Raw genomic sequence first — 15,999 nt, 5'->3', positions numbered from 1 at the left:
CGTATTGTTTTACACTGTGCAGAGTAAAGCAGTACCATCAAAACCACACCCATCATTTTCTCCTGAGTGGTGCAGTGGTCTAAGGCACTGCATCTCAGTGCTAGAGGTGTCACTACAGACCCTGGTTTGATCCCGGGCTGTATCACAACCTGCCGTGATCGGGAGTTGCATAGGGCGGCGTGCAATTGGCCCAGTGTCGTAAGGGTTTGGCCGGGGTAGGCCGTCATTGTAAAATAATAATTGGATCTTTCCTGGTTAAATAAAATGATTTCCCAGCATGCTCTATTGCAGGTGAATATTTTGGTGAGATTTTTTTTAAATATCTGTGGTTTTGCATGTACATTGATTGATTGATTAATATTATGCTAAACAAAGATAAATAAATACAAATCTAAACTAATCCAATCAGTTAAATATATGTATTGCCCCCATTATTGAAATGGTTGTTCCACTTTAAGTGTTTTTTACTTGATTAAGTTTCTAACCCTGACAGTCATTCTGAATGCAGTTTGTGTGTAAATAAACGTACTGTTTGATATCTTAACTCGGTCTGGATTCCAATAGGATTACATGTCACTTTGCAAGTCAGCATGATGTGGCCTGTAAACTAGTGATGGAGAACTAAGGATTTCTCAAGGCTTTAACCAAATTGTGCTGAAGAATGGTTTATTGCTGGTAGCTTCATTATCTGTTCACAATTCACATTAGTGACATCTGCTGTTCAGCAATAAATAACACCGTGTGATTATCTCCCAAGCCCGTACAGGAGTTGTAGCGATGAGACAAGATAGTAGCTACTAAAAAAACAATTGGATACCATGAAATTGGGGAGAAAAAGGGGTAAGAAAAAAAATTAAAATAAAAAAATAAGTTATTTTTACGTGCTGTATTTACACACAGACAAGTCAATATGATGGCAAACACAAATCTGATGGGAAAATGTTCATATGTTTTTCATGCAGATTTTTGAATATTCACATGAAAATCTGTCATCAATGTGATGGAAACCTAATTATAGACCCCCTAAAGACTTCTGGCGAGTGCTCTAGTCCAGTGTCATTTTGATTATGTCTGCACATCATGGTTTACCAGCAGCCCCAAACATCTAAAGAAAAGCTATAGACCAGTCAACCATTTTAAGCAGCTAGGCCGGCTATCTGTGGAAAAAAAGAGTAGTGTTAATTCAACTTGGTCTGGTCCACAGAATTATCACGGACTCAGCCCCCAGGTACCTAACCAACAATTTGTTATTTGTTAGAGATGTCCAGCAGCATAATACCAGAGCCAGAGACTCCAATATTCATTGTTTGAAATAAAATAACAATTTATACCTGCGCTGTTGAGTGGAACAAACTACCACAGCAACTCAAAACAATACCAACCCTAACCACTTTTTAAAAGAATATCAAACGCTGTCTAACGTGTGAACAGTAGAACCTGTTTTATGTCTGTATCTCTGTAATGTGTCTGTATCTCTGTAATGTGTCTGTATCTCTGTAATGTGTCTGTATCTCTGTAATGTGTCTGTATGTCTGTATCTCTGTAATGTGTCTGTATCTCTGTAATGTGTCTGTATCTCTGTAATGTGTCTGTATTTCTGTAATGTGTCTGTATCTCTGTAATGTGTCTGTATCTCTGTAATGTGTCTGTATGTCTGTATCTCTGTAATGTGTCTGTATCTCTGTAATGTGTCTGTATCTCTGTAATGTGTCTGTATTTCTGTAATGTGTCTGTATCTCTGTAATGTGTCTGTATCTCTGTAATGTGTCTGTATGTCTGTATCTCTGTAATGTGTCTGTATCTCTGTAATGTGTCTGTATCTCTGTAATGTGTCTGTATCTCTGTAATGTGTCTGTATCTCTGTAATGTGTCTGTATCTCTGTAATGTGTCTGTATCTCTGTAATGTGTCTGTATGTCTGTATCTCTGTAATGTGTCTGTATCTCTGTAATGTGTCTGTATCTCTGTAATGTGTCTGTATCTCTGTAATGTGTCTGTATCTCTGTAATGTGTCTGTATCTCTGTAATGTGTCTGTATCTCTGTAATGTGTCTGTATCTCTGTAATGTGTCTGTATCTCTGTAATGTGTCTGTATCTCTGTAATGTGTCTGTATGTCTGTATCTCTGTAATGTGTCTGTATCTCTGTAATGTGTCTGTATCTCTGTAATGTGTCTGTATCTCTGTAATGTGTCTGTATCTCTGTAATGTGTCTGTATCTCTGTAATGTGTCTGTATCTCTGTAATGTGTCTGTATGTCTGTATCTCTGTAATGTGTCTGTATTTCTGTAATGTGTCTGTATGTCTGTATCTCTGTAATGTGTCTGTATCTCTGTAATGTGTCTGTATCTCTGTAATGTGTCTGTATCTCTGTAATGTGTCTGTATCTCTGTAATGTGTCTGTATCTCTGTAATGTGTCTGTATCTCTGTAATGTGTCTGTATCTCTGTAATGTGTCTGTATCTCTGTAATGTGTCTGTATCTCTGTAATGTGTCTGTATCTCTGTAATGTGTCTGTATCTATGTAATGTGTCTGTATGTCTGTATCTCTGTAATGTGTCTGTATCTCTGTAATGTGTCTGTATCTCTGTAATGTGTCTGTATCTCTGTAATGTGTCTGTATCTCTGTAATGTGTCTGTATCTCTGTAATGTGTCTGTATGTCTGTATCTCTGTAATGTGTCTGTATCTCTGTAATGTGTCTGTATGTCTGTATCTCTGTAATGTGTCTGTATCTCTGTAATGTGTCTGTATGTCTGTATCTCTGTAATGTGTCTGTATCTCTGTAATGTGTCTGTATCTCTGTAATGTGTCTGTATCTCTGTAATGTGTTTGTATCTCTGTAATGTGTCTGTATGTCTGTATCTCTGTAATGTGTCTGTATCTCTGTAATGTGTCTGTATCTCTGTAATGTGTCTGTATGTCTGTATCTCTGTAATGTGTCTGTATCTCTGTAATGTGTCTGTATCTCTGTAATGTGTCTGTATCTCTGTAATGTGTCTGTATCTCTGTAATGTGTCTGTATGTCTGTATCTCTGTAATGTGTCTGTATCTCTGTAATGTGTCTGTATGTCTGTATCTCTGTAATGTGTCTGTATCTCTGTAATGTGTCTGTATGTCTGTATCTCTGTAATGTGTCTGTATCTCTGTAATGTGTCTGTATCTCTGTAATGTGTCTGTATCTCTGTAATGTGTCTGTATCTCTGTAATGTGTCTGTATGTCTGTATCTCTGTAATGTGTCTGTATCTCTGTAATGTGTCTGTATCTCTGTAATGTGTCTGTATGTCTGTATCTCTGTAATGTGTCTGTATCTCTGTAATGTGTCTGTATCTCTGTAATGTGTCTGTATCTCTGTAAGGTGTCTGTATCTCTGTAATGTGTCTGTATCTCTGTAATGTGTCTGTATCTCTGTAATGTGTCTGTATCTCTGTATCTCTGTAATGTGTCTGTATCTCTGTAATGTGTCTGTATCTCTGTAATGTGTCTGTATCTCTGTAATGTGTCCGTATCTCTGTAATGTGTCTGTATCTCTGTAATGTGTCTGTATCTCTGTAATGTGTCTGTATGTCTGTATCTCTGTAATGTGTCTGTATCTCTGTAATGTGTCTGTATCTCTGTAATGTGTCTGTATCTCTGTAATGTGTCTGTATCTCTGTAATGTGTCTGTATCTCTGTAATGTGTCTGTATGTCTGTATCTCTGTAATGTGTCTGTATCTCTGTAATGTGTCTGTATGTCTGTATCTCTGTAATGTGTCTGTATCTCTGTAATGTGTCTGTATCTCTGTAATGTGTCTGTATCTCTGTAATGTGTCTGTATCTCTGTAATGTGTATGTATCTCTGTAATGTGTCTGTATCTCTGTAATGTGTCTGTATCTCTGTAATGTGTCTGTATCTCTGTAATGTGTCTGTATCTCTGTAATGTGTCTGTATCTCTGTAATGTGTCTGTATGTCTGTATCTCTGTAATGTGTCTGTATCTCTGTAATGTGTCTGTATGTCTGTATCTCTGTAATGTGTCTGTATCTCTGTAATGTGTCTGTATCTCTGTAATGTGTCTGTATCTCTGTAATGTGTCTGTATCTCTGTAATGTGTCTGTATCTCTGTAATGTGTCTGTATCTCTGTAATGTGTCTGTGTATCTCTGTAATGTGTCTGTATGTCTGTATCTCTGTAATGTGTCTGTATCTCTGTAATGTGTCTGTATCTCTGTAATGTGTCTGTATCTCTGTAATGTGTCTGTATCTCTGTAATGTGTCTGTATGTCTGTATCTCTGTAATGTGTCTGTATCTCTGTAATGTGTCTGTATCTCTGTAATGTGTCTGTATCTCTGTAATGTGTCTGTATGTCTGTATCTCTGTAATGTGTCTGTATCTCTGTAATGTGTCTGTATCTCTGTAATGTGTCTGTATCTCTGTAATGTGTCTGTATCTCTGTAATGTGTCTGTATGTCTGTATCTCTGTAATGTGTCTGTATCTCTGTAATGTGTCTGTATCTCTGTAATGTGTCTGTATGTCTGTATCTCTGTAATGTGTCTGTATCTCTGTAATGTGTCTGTATCTCTGTAATGTGTCTGTATCTCTGTAATGTGTCTGTATCTCTGTAATGTGTCTGTATCTCTGTAATGTGTCTGTATCTCTGTAATGTGTCTGTATCTCTGTATCTCTGTAATGTGTCTGTATCTCTGTAATGTGTCTGTATCTCTGTAATGTGTCTGTATCTCTGTAATGTGTCCGTATCTCTGTAATGTGTCTGTATCTCTGTAATGTGTCTGTATCTCTGTAATTGTATACAGTCGGATGTTTACATACACTTAGGTTGGAGTCATTAAAACTTGTTTTTCAACCACTCCACAAATGTCTTGTTAACAAACTATAGTTTTGACAAGTCGGTTAGGACATCTACTTCGTCCATGACACAAGTAATTTTTCCAACAATTGTTTACAGACAGATTATTTCACTTATAATTCACGGTATCACAATTCCAGTGGGTCAGAAATTTACATACACTGTTGACTGTGCCTATAAACAGCTTGGAAAATTCCAGAACATTATGTCATGGCTTTAGAAGCTTCTGATAGGCTATTTGACACTATTTGAGTCTATTGGAGGTGTACCTGTGGATGTATTTCAAGGCCTACCTCCAAACTCTGTGTCTCTTTGCTTGACATCATGGGAAAATCAAAATAAATCAGCCAAGACCTCAGAAAAAAAATTGTAGACCTCCACAAGTCTGGTTCATCCTTGGGAGCAATTTCCAAGCGCCTGAAGGTACCACGTTAATCTGTACAAACAATAGTACTCAAGCATAAACACCATGGGACCACGCAGCCACCATACCGCTCAGGAAGGAGACGCATTATGTCTCCAAGAGATTAATGTACTTTGGTGCGAAAGGTGCAAATCAATCCCAGAACAACAGCAAAGGACCTTGTGAAAATGCTGGAGGAAACGGGTACAAAAGTATCTATATCCACAGTAAAACGAGTCCTATATCGACATAACCTGAAAGGTCGCTCAGCAAGGAGAATCCACTGCTCCAAAACCGCCATAAAAAAAGCCAGACTACAGTTTGCAACTGCACATGGGGACAAAGATCGTACTTTTTGGAGAAATGTCCTCTGGTCTGATGAAACAAAAATAGAACTGTTTGGCCATTATGACCATTGTTATGTTTAGAGGAAAAAGGGGGAGGCTTGCAAGCCAAAGAACACCATCCCAACCGTGAAGCACGGGGTGTCAGCATCATGTTGTATGGGTGCTTTGCTGCAGGAGGGACTAGTGCACTTCACAAAATAGATGTCATCATGTGGGAGGAAAATTATGTGGATATATTGAAGTAACATGTCAAGACATCAGTCAGGAAGTTAAAGCATGGTCGCAAATGGGTTTTCCAGGTGGACAATGACCCCAAGCATACTTCCAAAGTTGTGGCAAAATGGCTTAAGGTTAACAAAGTAATGGTACTGGAGTGGCCATCACAAAGCCTTGACCTCAATCCCATAGAAAATTTGTGGGCAGAACTGAAAAAGCATGTGCAGGCAAGGAGGCCTACAAACCTGACTCAGTTACACCAGCTCTGTCAGGAGGAATGGGCCAAAATTCAGCCAACTTATTGTGGGAAGCTTGTGGAAGGCTAACAGAAACGTTTGACCCAAGTTAAACAACTTAAAGGAAATGCTAACAAATACTAATTGAGTGTATGTAAACTTCTGACCCACTGGGAATGTGATGATAGAAATAAAAGCCAAAATAAATCATTCTCTCTACAAATATTCTGACATTTCACATTCTTAAAATAAAGTGGTGATCCTAACTGACCTAAGACAGGGAATTTTTACTAGGATTAAATGCAAGGAATTGTGAAAAACTGAGTTAAAATGTATTTGGCCAGGGTGTATGCAAACTTTCGACTTCAACTGTATGTATTTATATATAAAAAAATAAGTCCTCGACTTTATTGTGCATTCCCGATCACTTTTAAAAATCATTGCACTGTGTGTATATACAATCTGTATTTTTTGGGGGATGACAAATAAAATCAATCAATCAATCAATCCAAACTGTGCAGCGGCCATTTGATGAATGGAAAGAGAACGAAACACCAAAAAGTTTAATGACATTTAGAGATTGCCAAGCCTTAATACTGGGTAGGCATACAAGGTGGAAAGGGATGTATTTTCTGTTAGTCGAGATTGACATTGTCTATTTATTGTGGTGTTGAAAACGCAAACCGTGATATTGAAGCGCCCAAAGTAGGTATGCGTTGTTTATTGGTAGTGTTGTACATTGGCCCAGAAACCTGTCGGTGGATTTTTTTTTGCATATATTTTATACAATTATAAATACAGGTACGTCATCAAAATGTTGAAAATCAGATTTCCCCTTCGCTGATCATTGTCTGCAGCCGGCTCTGATCGTAGTGTAGGTGTAATGTAACAGGCAGGGAGAGTGAGCTCGTCAACCGTGGTGCTCGGCAAACACTCAATACTCTGGCCCGTAGCCCTGCGTGGCATCGACTGTGCCACAAATGTTTGCTGAAGTGACAAAGTCCATATCTATGTTTATAAACACAGGGTTGCTACAGTTATTGTTATCTGTGATTGTAAACATTATTTTGGAGTTAACTCTATGAGGGGGAGGGCAACAACAAAACAATTGTAGAAGGAAGGGTCTTCCTCCCCCTACACATATTACACATGACACAGCTTAGTATTCTATTTCTTTATATTTATGACAAAAATCTAATGGATTATTGGAACAATCCTAATTTAATTGGCTTACAGTGACTTCTCCCCCAGCCTGGCCTCTGCATGTTGTGACCCTGAAGTCAAAGAGCCGTTGGGGTCTCCTCCATCTCCTCCGACCTAATTGGGAATGATTAAACATAATTATTGCCCAGATCTGTCCGATATCCCCGGAGTCCCGGAGGCTTACAAACAAACACAAACAGTTGTGGAGACAGTCTACAATATCCAGAGACAGCAGAGTCGCCGCCTACCTCTGACGCGATCATGGACAGATTCATCAAAGCAACCCCGTCGGAAATGTATTTTCCCACGAGGAAAGCTGCGCCTGTGAACAAGGGTATCACTGAGTAGTCAGTGAGCAGTGCACCGTAGTTTAGGCCTCGTCCATAACTGTTTTTGTATGTTTTGTTAATTAAAAGTGTATAATTGTACTTCCCTAGGACATGTATGTAAACATGTTCTACTTTTTTTTCTTGTGTGGGCCTAAACTTATTCTCCAATTGGACCTCATTTGACCTCCATTCAGATTGAGAAAATAACAACTTTATTTTACATCAGTTGTGGCAAGTCTGATAAGACAAAGAAGCGAATGTATTGCAGTAACATTCACACATGACAAATGCTATAACGAACATGTCTATCTAACCTACGGGCAAACAATAATTGACACACTCTACAGGCCTAAGTACAATCAGGCCTTCATTCATACCATTAAGGTTCGCATGGTACAGACAGTGTATATGTCACTGTTTGGAGCCTATAAGACTACAGATATAGGATCTTACTTAATTTGAGCACGTTTGGTACAACCGGAAAATAATCCTGCAGCAACAGATAATGTGAATTATTATGAGGTTTATAATTAATGGACAATCTTGGAAGGGTTGATGGGTTGACATTGTTCGTAAGGGAAAAGGAAGTCTGAAATCTCAATGTTTTTTTAAACCACAAATACACTCCAAGTTTTACATATCCTGCATTGCAGGAAAGCTCTCATGCAAATTAAGGTGCTACATCTGTAATAGCTATAGGAGGGGTGCTGTCATTATGGCTGTCAAGCATGCAAAGGACCATAAACACAACTGACCCTATTGTGCTTTGGGCAGGACTAGGCCTGGAAATCATGTAGGTTACAAAGACTCTTTTTCATTATGAGTAATGCTATGTGCCCAAATCACATTCAAAGGCTCGTTCTTTACTATTAGAAAAGGCGGAGAGACCGGTATGTCTTCAGAAAGAGATCATTATGTTCATGATGGGGGGAGCAAAGAGAGGGAGGGAGGGAGGGAGAGAGGGAGAGAGGGAGAGAGGGAGGGAGGGGAGATCAACAGCAGCAGATAGAGGGTTGTGTATACACAAGAAGCAAATTAAACAGGAGATGTTGGCTCGATAAGGAAATTAAGGAAAAGGGTGCAACTCAAATAAACTGAGACTGATACATTTCAGCCCTGATAGAAGAGACCACTCACAGAGTCAGAGAGAGAGAGAGAGAGAGAGAGAGAGAGAGAGAGAAGTTTCTGTGAAACCAGGTCGGGTCATTGCATGAAAAGTTGGAAACAACAGAACCATTCCTTGGAAATCAACATCAGAATTGAACCCTGAATTCGTAGAGGAATCTGGACCCATCTGATTCTGATCCGATACAATTGGTGCGCATTCTATCCGTTCAAGGGACAATTTTGCTCTACATTCCTAAGTAGAAGCAGAAGAGCATTCTTTTTTTGGAAGCAAATGACACCTAAAGCAAGTTCTGGATTGTGGGAATAATATTGGGAAAGGTGGTTTGCGGATCATGGAGCAGTCATGTGGTTTTGGCCTGCATTCAGTGGTCACAGGGTGACAAGAGAGGAGACAACAGGATTAGTATGGAGATATTGTTATAGAGGGAAATCTGAGTGTTGTGATTGAATCTCTTCTCTCAAAGACATGCAGGATGAATGGGTGAGAAGAAAAGAGAGGATAGGAGGTGTTCATTTACTGCTTTTTCCTGCGTATTCAGAAAAGGAAGAACACTCGTATTAACTGTTTTTTTTCAACTGCTGTTTTTTTTTTCTTTCAAAAAGTGTGTCTAAAACAACAACAAAAAACACATTTTCTGAAGAATATGTTTAAAAACTGCAAATAAACCAAAACCATTAGGTTATAGCTGAAAACCTCAATTCCGGATAGCACAAAACCAAGGCAATCCTGAAAGGACCAATGACACAATCCTATCAAATCAAGGACATGCCCTTAACATCAGGCCTCGACAAATCCTGGGTTTCCTTCCTAAAGTCTGCACCTCGTCTCCGCCTCAACACCTTGGACTTCTCCGACCTGTGGGATGAGGAGGACCTGGGATTGGACAGCGCCGAGGAAGATGGTGGCACCTTGATCAACCAAACCTCAGCATGTCTCCAAACACCACCTCCTCCTCCTCCCATGCCGCCCTCAGCTCCTCCCCCTCCCCTGTCTACAGGATATGCCTCTTCCATGGAGAAACCCTCAGGTTGTCGTACCTTAAAGCTCCACTGGAGGGAGCTCCACAGCCTGCCCCCCCTGCCCAGGGTTAGCCGCTTTGGGCCCCAGACCATCTGGGCTGGTCTGGAGCCGGTGCACCTGGACACCAACCGGCTGGAGTACCTGTTTGAGACCAAGGGAAATGGCTCCATCTGCAGCGTGCTGACAGGAAGGCAGGTAAGAGTTGAAATCAGAGCTCTCTTGAGTGCTCTGCAATCCAATTTCTTGGTGCTCTGGCTAATTATATAAGGCTAATTTTGTAAGGTATTCTGCCTAATGTTGGTGTACTTTGAGAGGAACAAAGTGTACAGCACTAACAGTGGAATCAACTGGGACTGGTGCAGACAACTACAAACCCTTCAGCTCTCAAGGACAGGGTTGGTGATCACTGTGTATGACTGGACTCTACCATCTCCCTTTCTCTCCCCCCACCCCTCTCTTCCAGAAGCTGCCGTCTGTCTCAGTTCTGGGGGTGAAACGGAGTAACATCATCACAATTGCCCTCAGTAGCCTCCCTCCTCCCCGCCTGCTGCCTCCTGCCATTTATACCATGGACTGTAGTGTTCTGGACAGAGAGGACGTACAGGTACAGTCTCCACTACAGACAACTATCATGACTCACTGTATAGTTTGACTGCATATATAGTGACCATTCACTGATAACTCATAAACCACTGCAAAGCCAACATTGAAAATACAATGAGGCAAATAGTATTATGTTGCATGTCACCTTCCTCACTGCATCTTATACTAGTAGGAGGACTAACTTATACTCCACTTACTGCCAACTCATCTCTACCACACTACATCAGCCTGTACCTTACTACAGGCATACCTTCTCCACAGACTTTCACACCCATCTAAATCCCTTCTCTCTTTCTCTCTCCATCCAGCGTCTCCAGTCCCTGGTCCCCAGTGAAGAGGAGCTGTCTCTGATCAGGAAGGCCCAGGCCGAGTCCCCCCACTCGCCTCTGGCTCCAGCTGAGCTCTGTCTCCTAACCCTGGGGCAGATCACTTACCTGAGCCCCAGGCTTCAGCTCTGGGCTTTCGCTCTGGACTATGACACCCTAGAAAGAGTAGGTGGTGTCTGAGTGTCATAAAATGGAAGGCATAATGAGTGATTAGAGGAGGTGGAGGATGGATGGAGAATGGATAAGGGGCTGTCACCTTGTGGCATTTTGGTTTATTGCGGAGAAGTTGTAGAGGTTTTAAACTTTGAAGTGTGATGCAGGGTGGCATTCATTAGGCAACAAACTGAAGAAAACGGATTGAAACACAGAGGGACTACTTGAACTTCCAATAAGCGTCCAATAACTGTGAATGTGTTGCTTACCTGTTGCTGTATGTTATTTATATAACCAGGAAATTGCAGAGCCTCTCTTCCACCTGAAGCTTGCCATGGAACAGCTGGCAGCCAATCAGACCTTTAGATGCATCTTGGCCACTGTGCTAGCCATTGGTAACTTCCTCAATGGATGCAAGGTGAACAACATACCACCATCAACTCCTTTGCATTAGTCTCGTTTCTCTTTTTTCACTGTTGTTGTTGCAGTGATCTATTGCGCTTCCCAAACTCGGTGCACTTGTATTTTTTTTACAATACACAGCTGATTCAAATGATCAAAGCTTGATGATTAGTTGATTATTTGAATCAGCTGTGTAGTGCTAGGGAAAAAAACAAAACGTGCACCCCTTGAGGTCCCCAGGACCAAGTTTGGGAAACCCTGGTCCAAATCCTAGCAACCTAACTTTCATTCTAACCTCTCTCTCTCCCTCCCCGCTTTCTCTTTGTCTCTCTCTCCCCATCTCTCTGTCTCTCTCCCTCTCTCTCTCCCCCTCCCCTCCCTGTCTCTCTCTTTCTCTCTCTCCTCCCTGTCTCTCTCTCTCTCTCTCTCTCTCTCTCTCCCTCCCTCCCTCCCTCCCTCCCTCTCGCTCTCCCTCTCTCTCTCTCTCTCTTTAGGCCGGTGGTTTTGAGTTGAGTTACCTGGGGAAGTTGTCTCAGGTCAGAGATACACACTCCCGTCAGCCTCTCCTGTACCATATGTGTGTTCTGCTCCTGCAGCTCTACCCACAGTCCTCAGACCTCTACTCTGATATCACCTCTGTCACCCGCACCAGCAAGGTGTGTGTGTGTGTGTGTGTGTGTGTGTGTGTGTGTGTGTGTGTGTGTGTGTGTGTGTGTGTGTGTGTGTGTGTGTGTGTGTGTGTGTGTGTGCGTGCGTGCGTGCGTGTGTTTGCGTGCGTGCGTGTGTGCATGTGCGACCACTCTGCTCTCAACCCTCCCCTGTCTCTCTCCCAGTGTGACTACACCCAGGTCCAGTCCAGCCTCTCACAGCTGGAGGCCCTTTGCAAATCCTCATGGGACCAGCTGCGTCTGCTAGAGCGGGAGGATGAGAAGAAGAGAGGAGGACGGGACAGAGGAGGGGAGCGGGAAGGCACCCTGCGACAGAGGTTACCTACGTTCCTGAAGGAATGTGAGGACAGGCTGAAGGTACTGAGAGCTGTCCATCGGAGGGTTATCAACAGGTGATGTCTGAATATTGTAACTTGTGTAAGAGTGTAACTTTACTTACATGACCTAATACAATACTTTACATTAAGGTACGCTTAAAATTATGTATAAATGGCTTATAAGTAGTTTATAAAGTTGATTTGATTAGTTTAGAGATTCATAAATCTGGAATAAACAGCTATGACACTAGAAATGGGTGATTGTTGTTGTTTCTCTCTCTCTTTCCCTCTCTATCTCTCTCTCTCTATCTCTCTATATATATCTCTCTGCCTCGCTCTCTTCTTCTCTCTCACACACTCTATTCCTCTCTCTATCTCCCTCTCTCTCTCCCTCACTTCTCTCTCTCTCTTTCTTTGTTCTCTTTCTCTGTACTCTCTCTCTCGCTCTATCTTTCTGCAGGTTTCACTCATTCCTTTTGTTTCTGGGTTACTCTCGTACGATGGTGAGAGAGACGAATGCGGAGGACTTCTGTAAGACCGTCAGTGACTTCTCCCTGGAATACAGAGCCACCCGTCTCTCCATCCTGCAACAAAGGGAGAGAGAGAGGGGGCGAGAGAAAGGAGGAGAGAGTCCCAGCTCACCTGCACCTAACCACAAACACCACTACCATCCCCACCACCACCAGACACCTTCTCAGGTAGAGACTGATGGGAGAGAGAGGGAGAGAAGTGACAGTGTTACAAAAAAACAGGAGTGTATTCAATAGGAACCAAATAGAAGCAAACAGCCGAAACGGGGGAGGACTATCCTGAACTTAATCTGCGATAGGCGAAACAAAGCCACTGGCCACCCCAGGCACATTGTTAATGTTTTTGTTTCAAAATTAGCATCCAGCAAAGTGGTAGAAAAAAACATCCTAGTACATACTCTGCTGTTCTATTGCACATGCAGTGACGTCCAAGGGGAAAAAATGGGTTTGTTGTCTGAAGTAACGTCTTTGTCGTTGTTGTTACTAACTCAGTGGCCTTGTGGTAAGAGTGTCTGCCCTGTGATTGCAAGGTCGTGAGTTCAATCCCCAGCTGAGTTATACCAAAGAATGGAAAAATGGGAGCTGATGCATCTCTGTTTAGCGCTCAGCATTAAGGAGTTAGATTGGGAATAATGCCTTGTGATAGACTACACTTCTGTCCAGAGGGTGTACTTGTACATCAAGATGCCTCATGCTACAGAAACAGGCTCATGAGTTAGGCATGTGCAAAGCTACTTAGACATAGTTAAATTGCAAATGGATGTGGTGGATTCCTGATTTAAATGGAACTACACATGTCAATAATAAGTAGCTGAATAATATGTGTGTTGTGAATTTTTCATTTTCATAACTGTGTGTTGTTTAATTTGTCAGGAGAGCTTGGAGCAGTGCAAACTAGAGGAGGTATTGAAGACCCCAGAATCTGACTTTCAGTTAGATTCCACCCTTCCACGCCACCGCAGTAAGAAGACTGATATCAGAGGTACACACACACACACACACACACACACACACACACACACACACACACACACACACACACACACACACACACACACACTCACCTTACCTATTTCTTGGTGTTTCAGGTCGACTCTCCCGGAAGCTAAAGTGGTGACATATGGAGTGAAGTGTGTCGTCTGTCCTGCGTTTCTGTCTACATCTGTTTGTAGAATCATGCATTGTTATTGCTACACAGGTGACTATAGTCACTGTAAATGCATACTGTTTAGCACACCATGGTCCCTGCATGTTGTATGCTACAATGCAATAAAATATTCTGTCATGCACTTCAACAAGCACATAGGCCTACTTATTCTCATACACAAACACAATCTTATCCACAGTCAGACTAACACAGCAGCATTGAAAATAAACACGTGTAAATATATGTAGATATGAAAACTATTTTTGACAAATGTTTCACATTTCTATACATGTATGTGAAACATAAAAAAATTGCCAAACATGGATTTTCTGTGTGTTAGTGACATCAATAATGTCACTATGTTTTTGTTGTCAGAAAATGCATTTAAGACATTCAACATACATTTTTCTGCCAACACATGAAATTCACTGAAGAGGATGGTCCTCCCCTTCCTCCTCTGAGGAATCTCCACTGATCCACACTAAACAAAAATATAAACGCAACATTGGTATTGGTCCCGTGTTTCATGAAGTGAAATAAAAGATCTCACAAATGTTCCATACGCACAAAAAGCGTATTTCTCTCCAATTTTGTGCACATATTTGTTAACATCCCTGTTAGTGAGCATTTCTACTTTACCAATATAATCAAATCAAATCAAATGTATTTATATCGCCCTTCGTACATCAGCTGATATCTCAAAGTGCTGTACAGAAACCCAGCCTAAAACCCCAAACAGCAAGCAATGCAGGTGTAGAAGCACGGAGGCTAGGAAAAACTCCCTAGAAAGGCCAAAACCTAGGAAGAAACCTAGAGAGGAACCAGGCTATGTGGGGTGGCCAGTCCTCTTCTGGCTGTGCCGGGTGGAGATTATAACAGAACATGGCCAAGATGTTCAAATGTTCATAAATGACCAGCATGGCCGAATAATAATAAGGCAGAACAGTTGAAACTGGAGCAGCAGCACGGCCAGGTGGACTGGGGACAGCAAGGAGTCATCATGTCAGGTAGTCCAGGGGCATGGTCCTAGGGCTCAGGTCCTCCGAGAGAGAGAAAGAAAGAGAGAAGGAGAGAATTAGAGAACGCACACTTAGATTCACACAGGACACCGAATAGGACAGGAGAAGTACTCCAGATATAACAAACTGACCCTAGCCCCCTGACACATAAACTACTGCAGCATAAATACTGGAGGCTGAGACAGGAGGCGTCAGGAGACAATCAGGAGATAATCCATCCACCTGACAGGTGTGGTATATCAACAACCTTATTAAACGGCATGATCATTACACAGGTGCACCTTGCGCTGGGGACAATAAAAAGGCCACTCTAAAATGTGCAGTTTTGTCACACAACACAATGCCACAGATGTCTCAAGTCTTGAGGGAGCGTGCAACTGGCATGCTGACTGCAGGAATGACCACCAGAGCAATTGCCAGAGAATTGAATGTTCATTTATCTACCATAAGCCCCCTCCAACGTCGTTTTCGAGAAGTTGGCAGTACGTCCCACCGGCCTCACAACCGCAGACCACATGTAACCACGCCAGCCCAGGATCTACATCCGCCTTCTTCACTAGCGGGATCATCTGAGACCAGTCAACCGGACAGCTGATGAAACTGAGTATTTATTTTTGTAAAAAAGCACTTTTGTGAGGAATAACTCATTCTGATTGGCTGGGCCTAGATCCCCAGCGGGTGGGCCTGGCTCTCCAGTGGGTGGGCCTATGCCTTCCCAGCCCTACCCATGGCTGTGCCTCTGCTCTGCTGTGAAATCCATGGATTAGGGCCTAATTATTTAATTTAAATTGACTGATTTCCTTATATGAGCTGTAATTCAGTAAAATAGTTCAACTGTTGTATGTTGCGTTTATATTTTTGTCCGGTATATGTTTTATTTTGTAGTGGAGGCTATTGTTGCACTTCTATGCATGTGTGCATTGTTTCAGTCAGATGGTAGTCTACTGTTCAAAGATGGAACCTGGAGGCGCCTCTTAGGCGGGGTTTAGTGATATATCAACCAATTCCCGAAGAGATTTAAGTCACGTTCTCCTGACTAGATCCAATAAGATACCAGTATTCCGGATAAGGAGTGAACATACTGCTATGCGTAGCCACAGCGCCAT

General features: G+C 41.9%; 2 protein-coding genes across 2 annotated transcripts in view; both read left to right on the top strand.

Annotated features, from left to right (window-relative positions):
- LOC110532929 (fucolectin-like) overlaps nt 1-15,999 on the top strand; it is a 235,673-nt gene that overhangs the window by 16,825 nt on the left and 202,849 nt on the right. The window lies entirely within an intron of this gene.
- On the top strand, nt 9,209-14,022 carry si:ch211-63p21.2 (FH1/FH2 domain-containing protein 1). Its single transcript, XM_036989185.2, has 9 exons — nt 9,209-9,923; nt 10,192-10,332; nt 10,640-10,822; nt 11,109-11,228; nt 11,707-11,868; nt 12,046-12,272; nt 12,658-12,895; nt 13,601-13,709; nt 13,816-14,022. Exons 1-9 carry the CDS (start codon nt 9,447-9,449, stop codon nt 13,842-13,844), a joined length of 1,686 nt encoding a protein of 561 aa, XP_036845080.1. The 5' UTR covers nt 9,209-9,446; the 3' UTR covers nt 13,845-14,022.

Source organism: Oncorhynchus mykiss, chromosome 9 (genome assembly GCF_057628025.1).
Source record: "Oncorhynchus mykiss isolate SJ-2025 chromosome 9, ASM5762802v1, whole genome shotgun sequence".
Lineage (NCBI taxonomy): Eukaryota > Metazoa > Chordata > Actinopteri > Salmoniformes > Salmonidae > Oncorhynchus > Oncorhynchus mykiss.
This window is presented reverse-complemented; position numbering and strand designations above follow the sequence as displayed.

Bases quoted from the DNA above. Each gene is read 5' to 3' on its own strand.
- si:ch211-63p21.2 (XM_036989185.2), top strand. From the start codon at position 9,447: ATGACACAATCCTATCAAATCAAGGACATGCCCTTAACATCAGGCCTC. The intron at 10,333-10,639 runs GTACAGTCTCCA...CTCTCCATCCAG, and splicing joins TGGACAGAGAGGACGTACAG to CGTCTCCAGTCCCTGGTCCC. The intron at 12,273-12,657 runs GTGATGTCTGAA...ATCTTTCTGCAG, and splicing joins CATCGGAGGGTTATCAACAG to GTTTCACTCATTCCTTTTGT.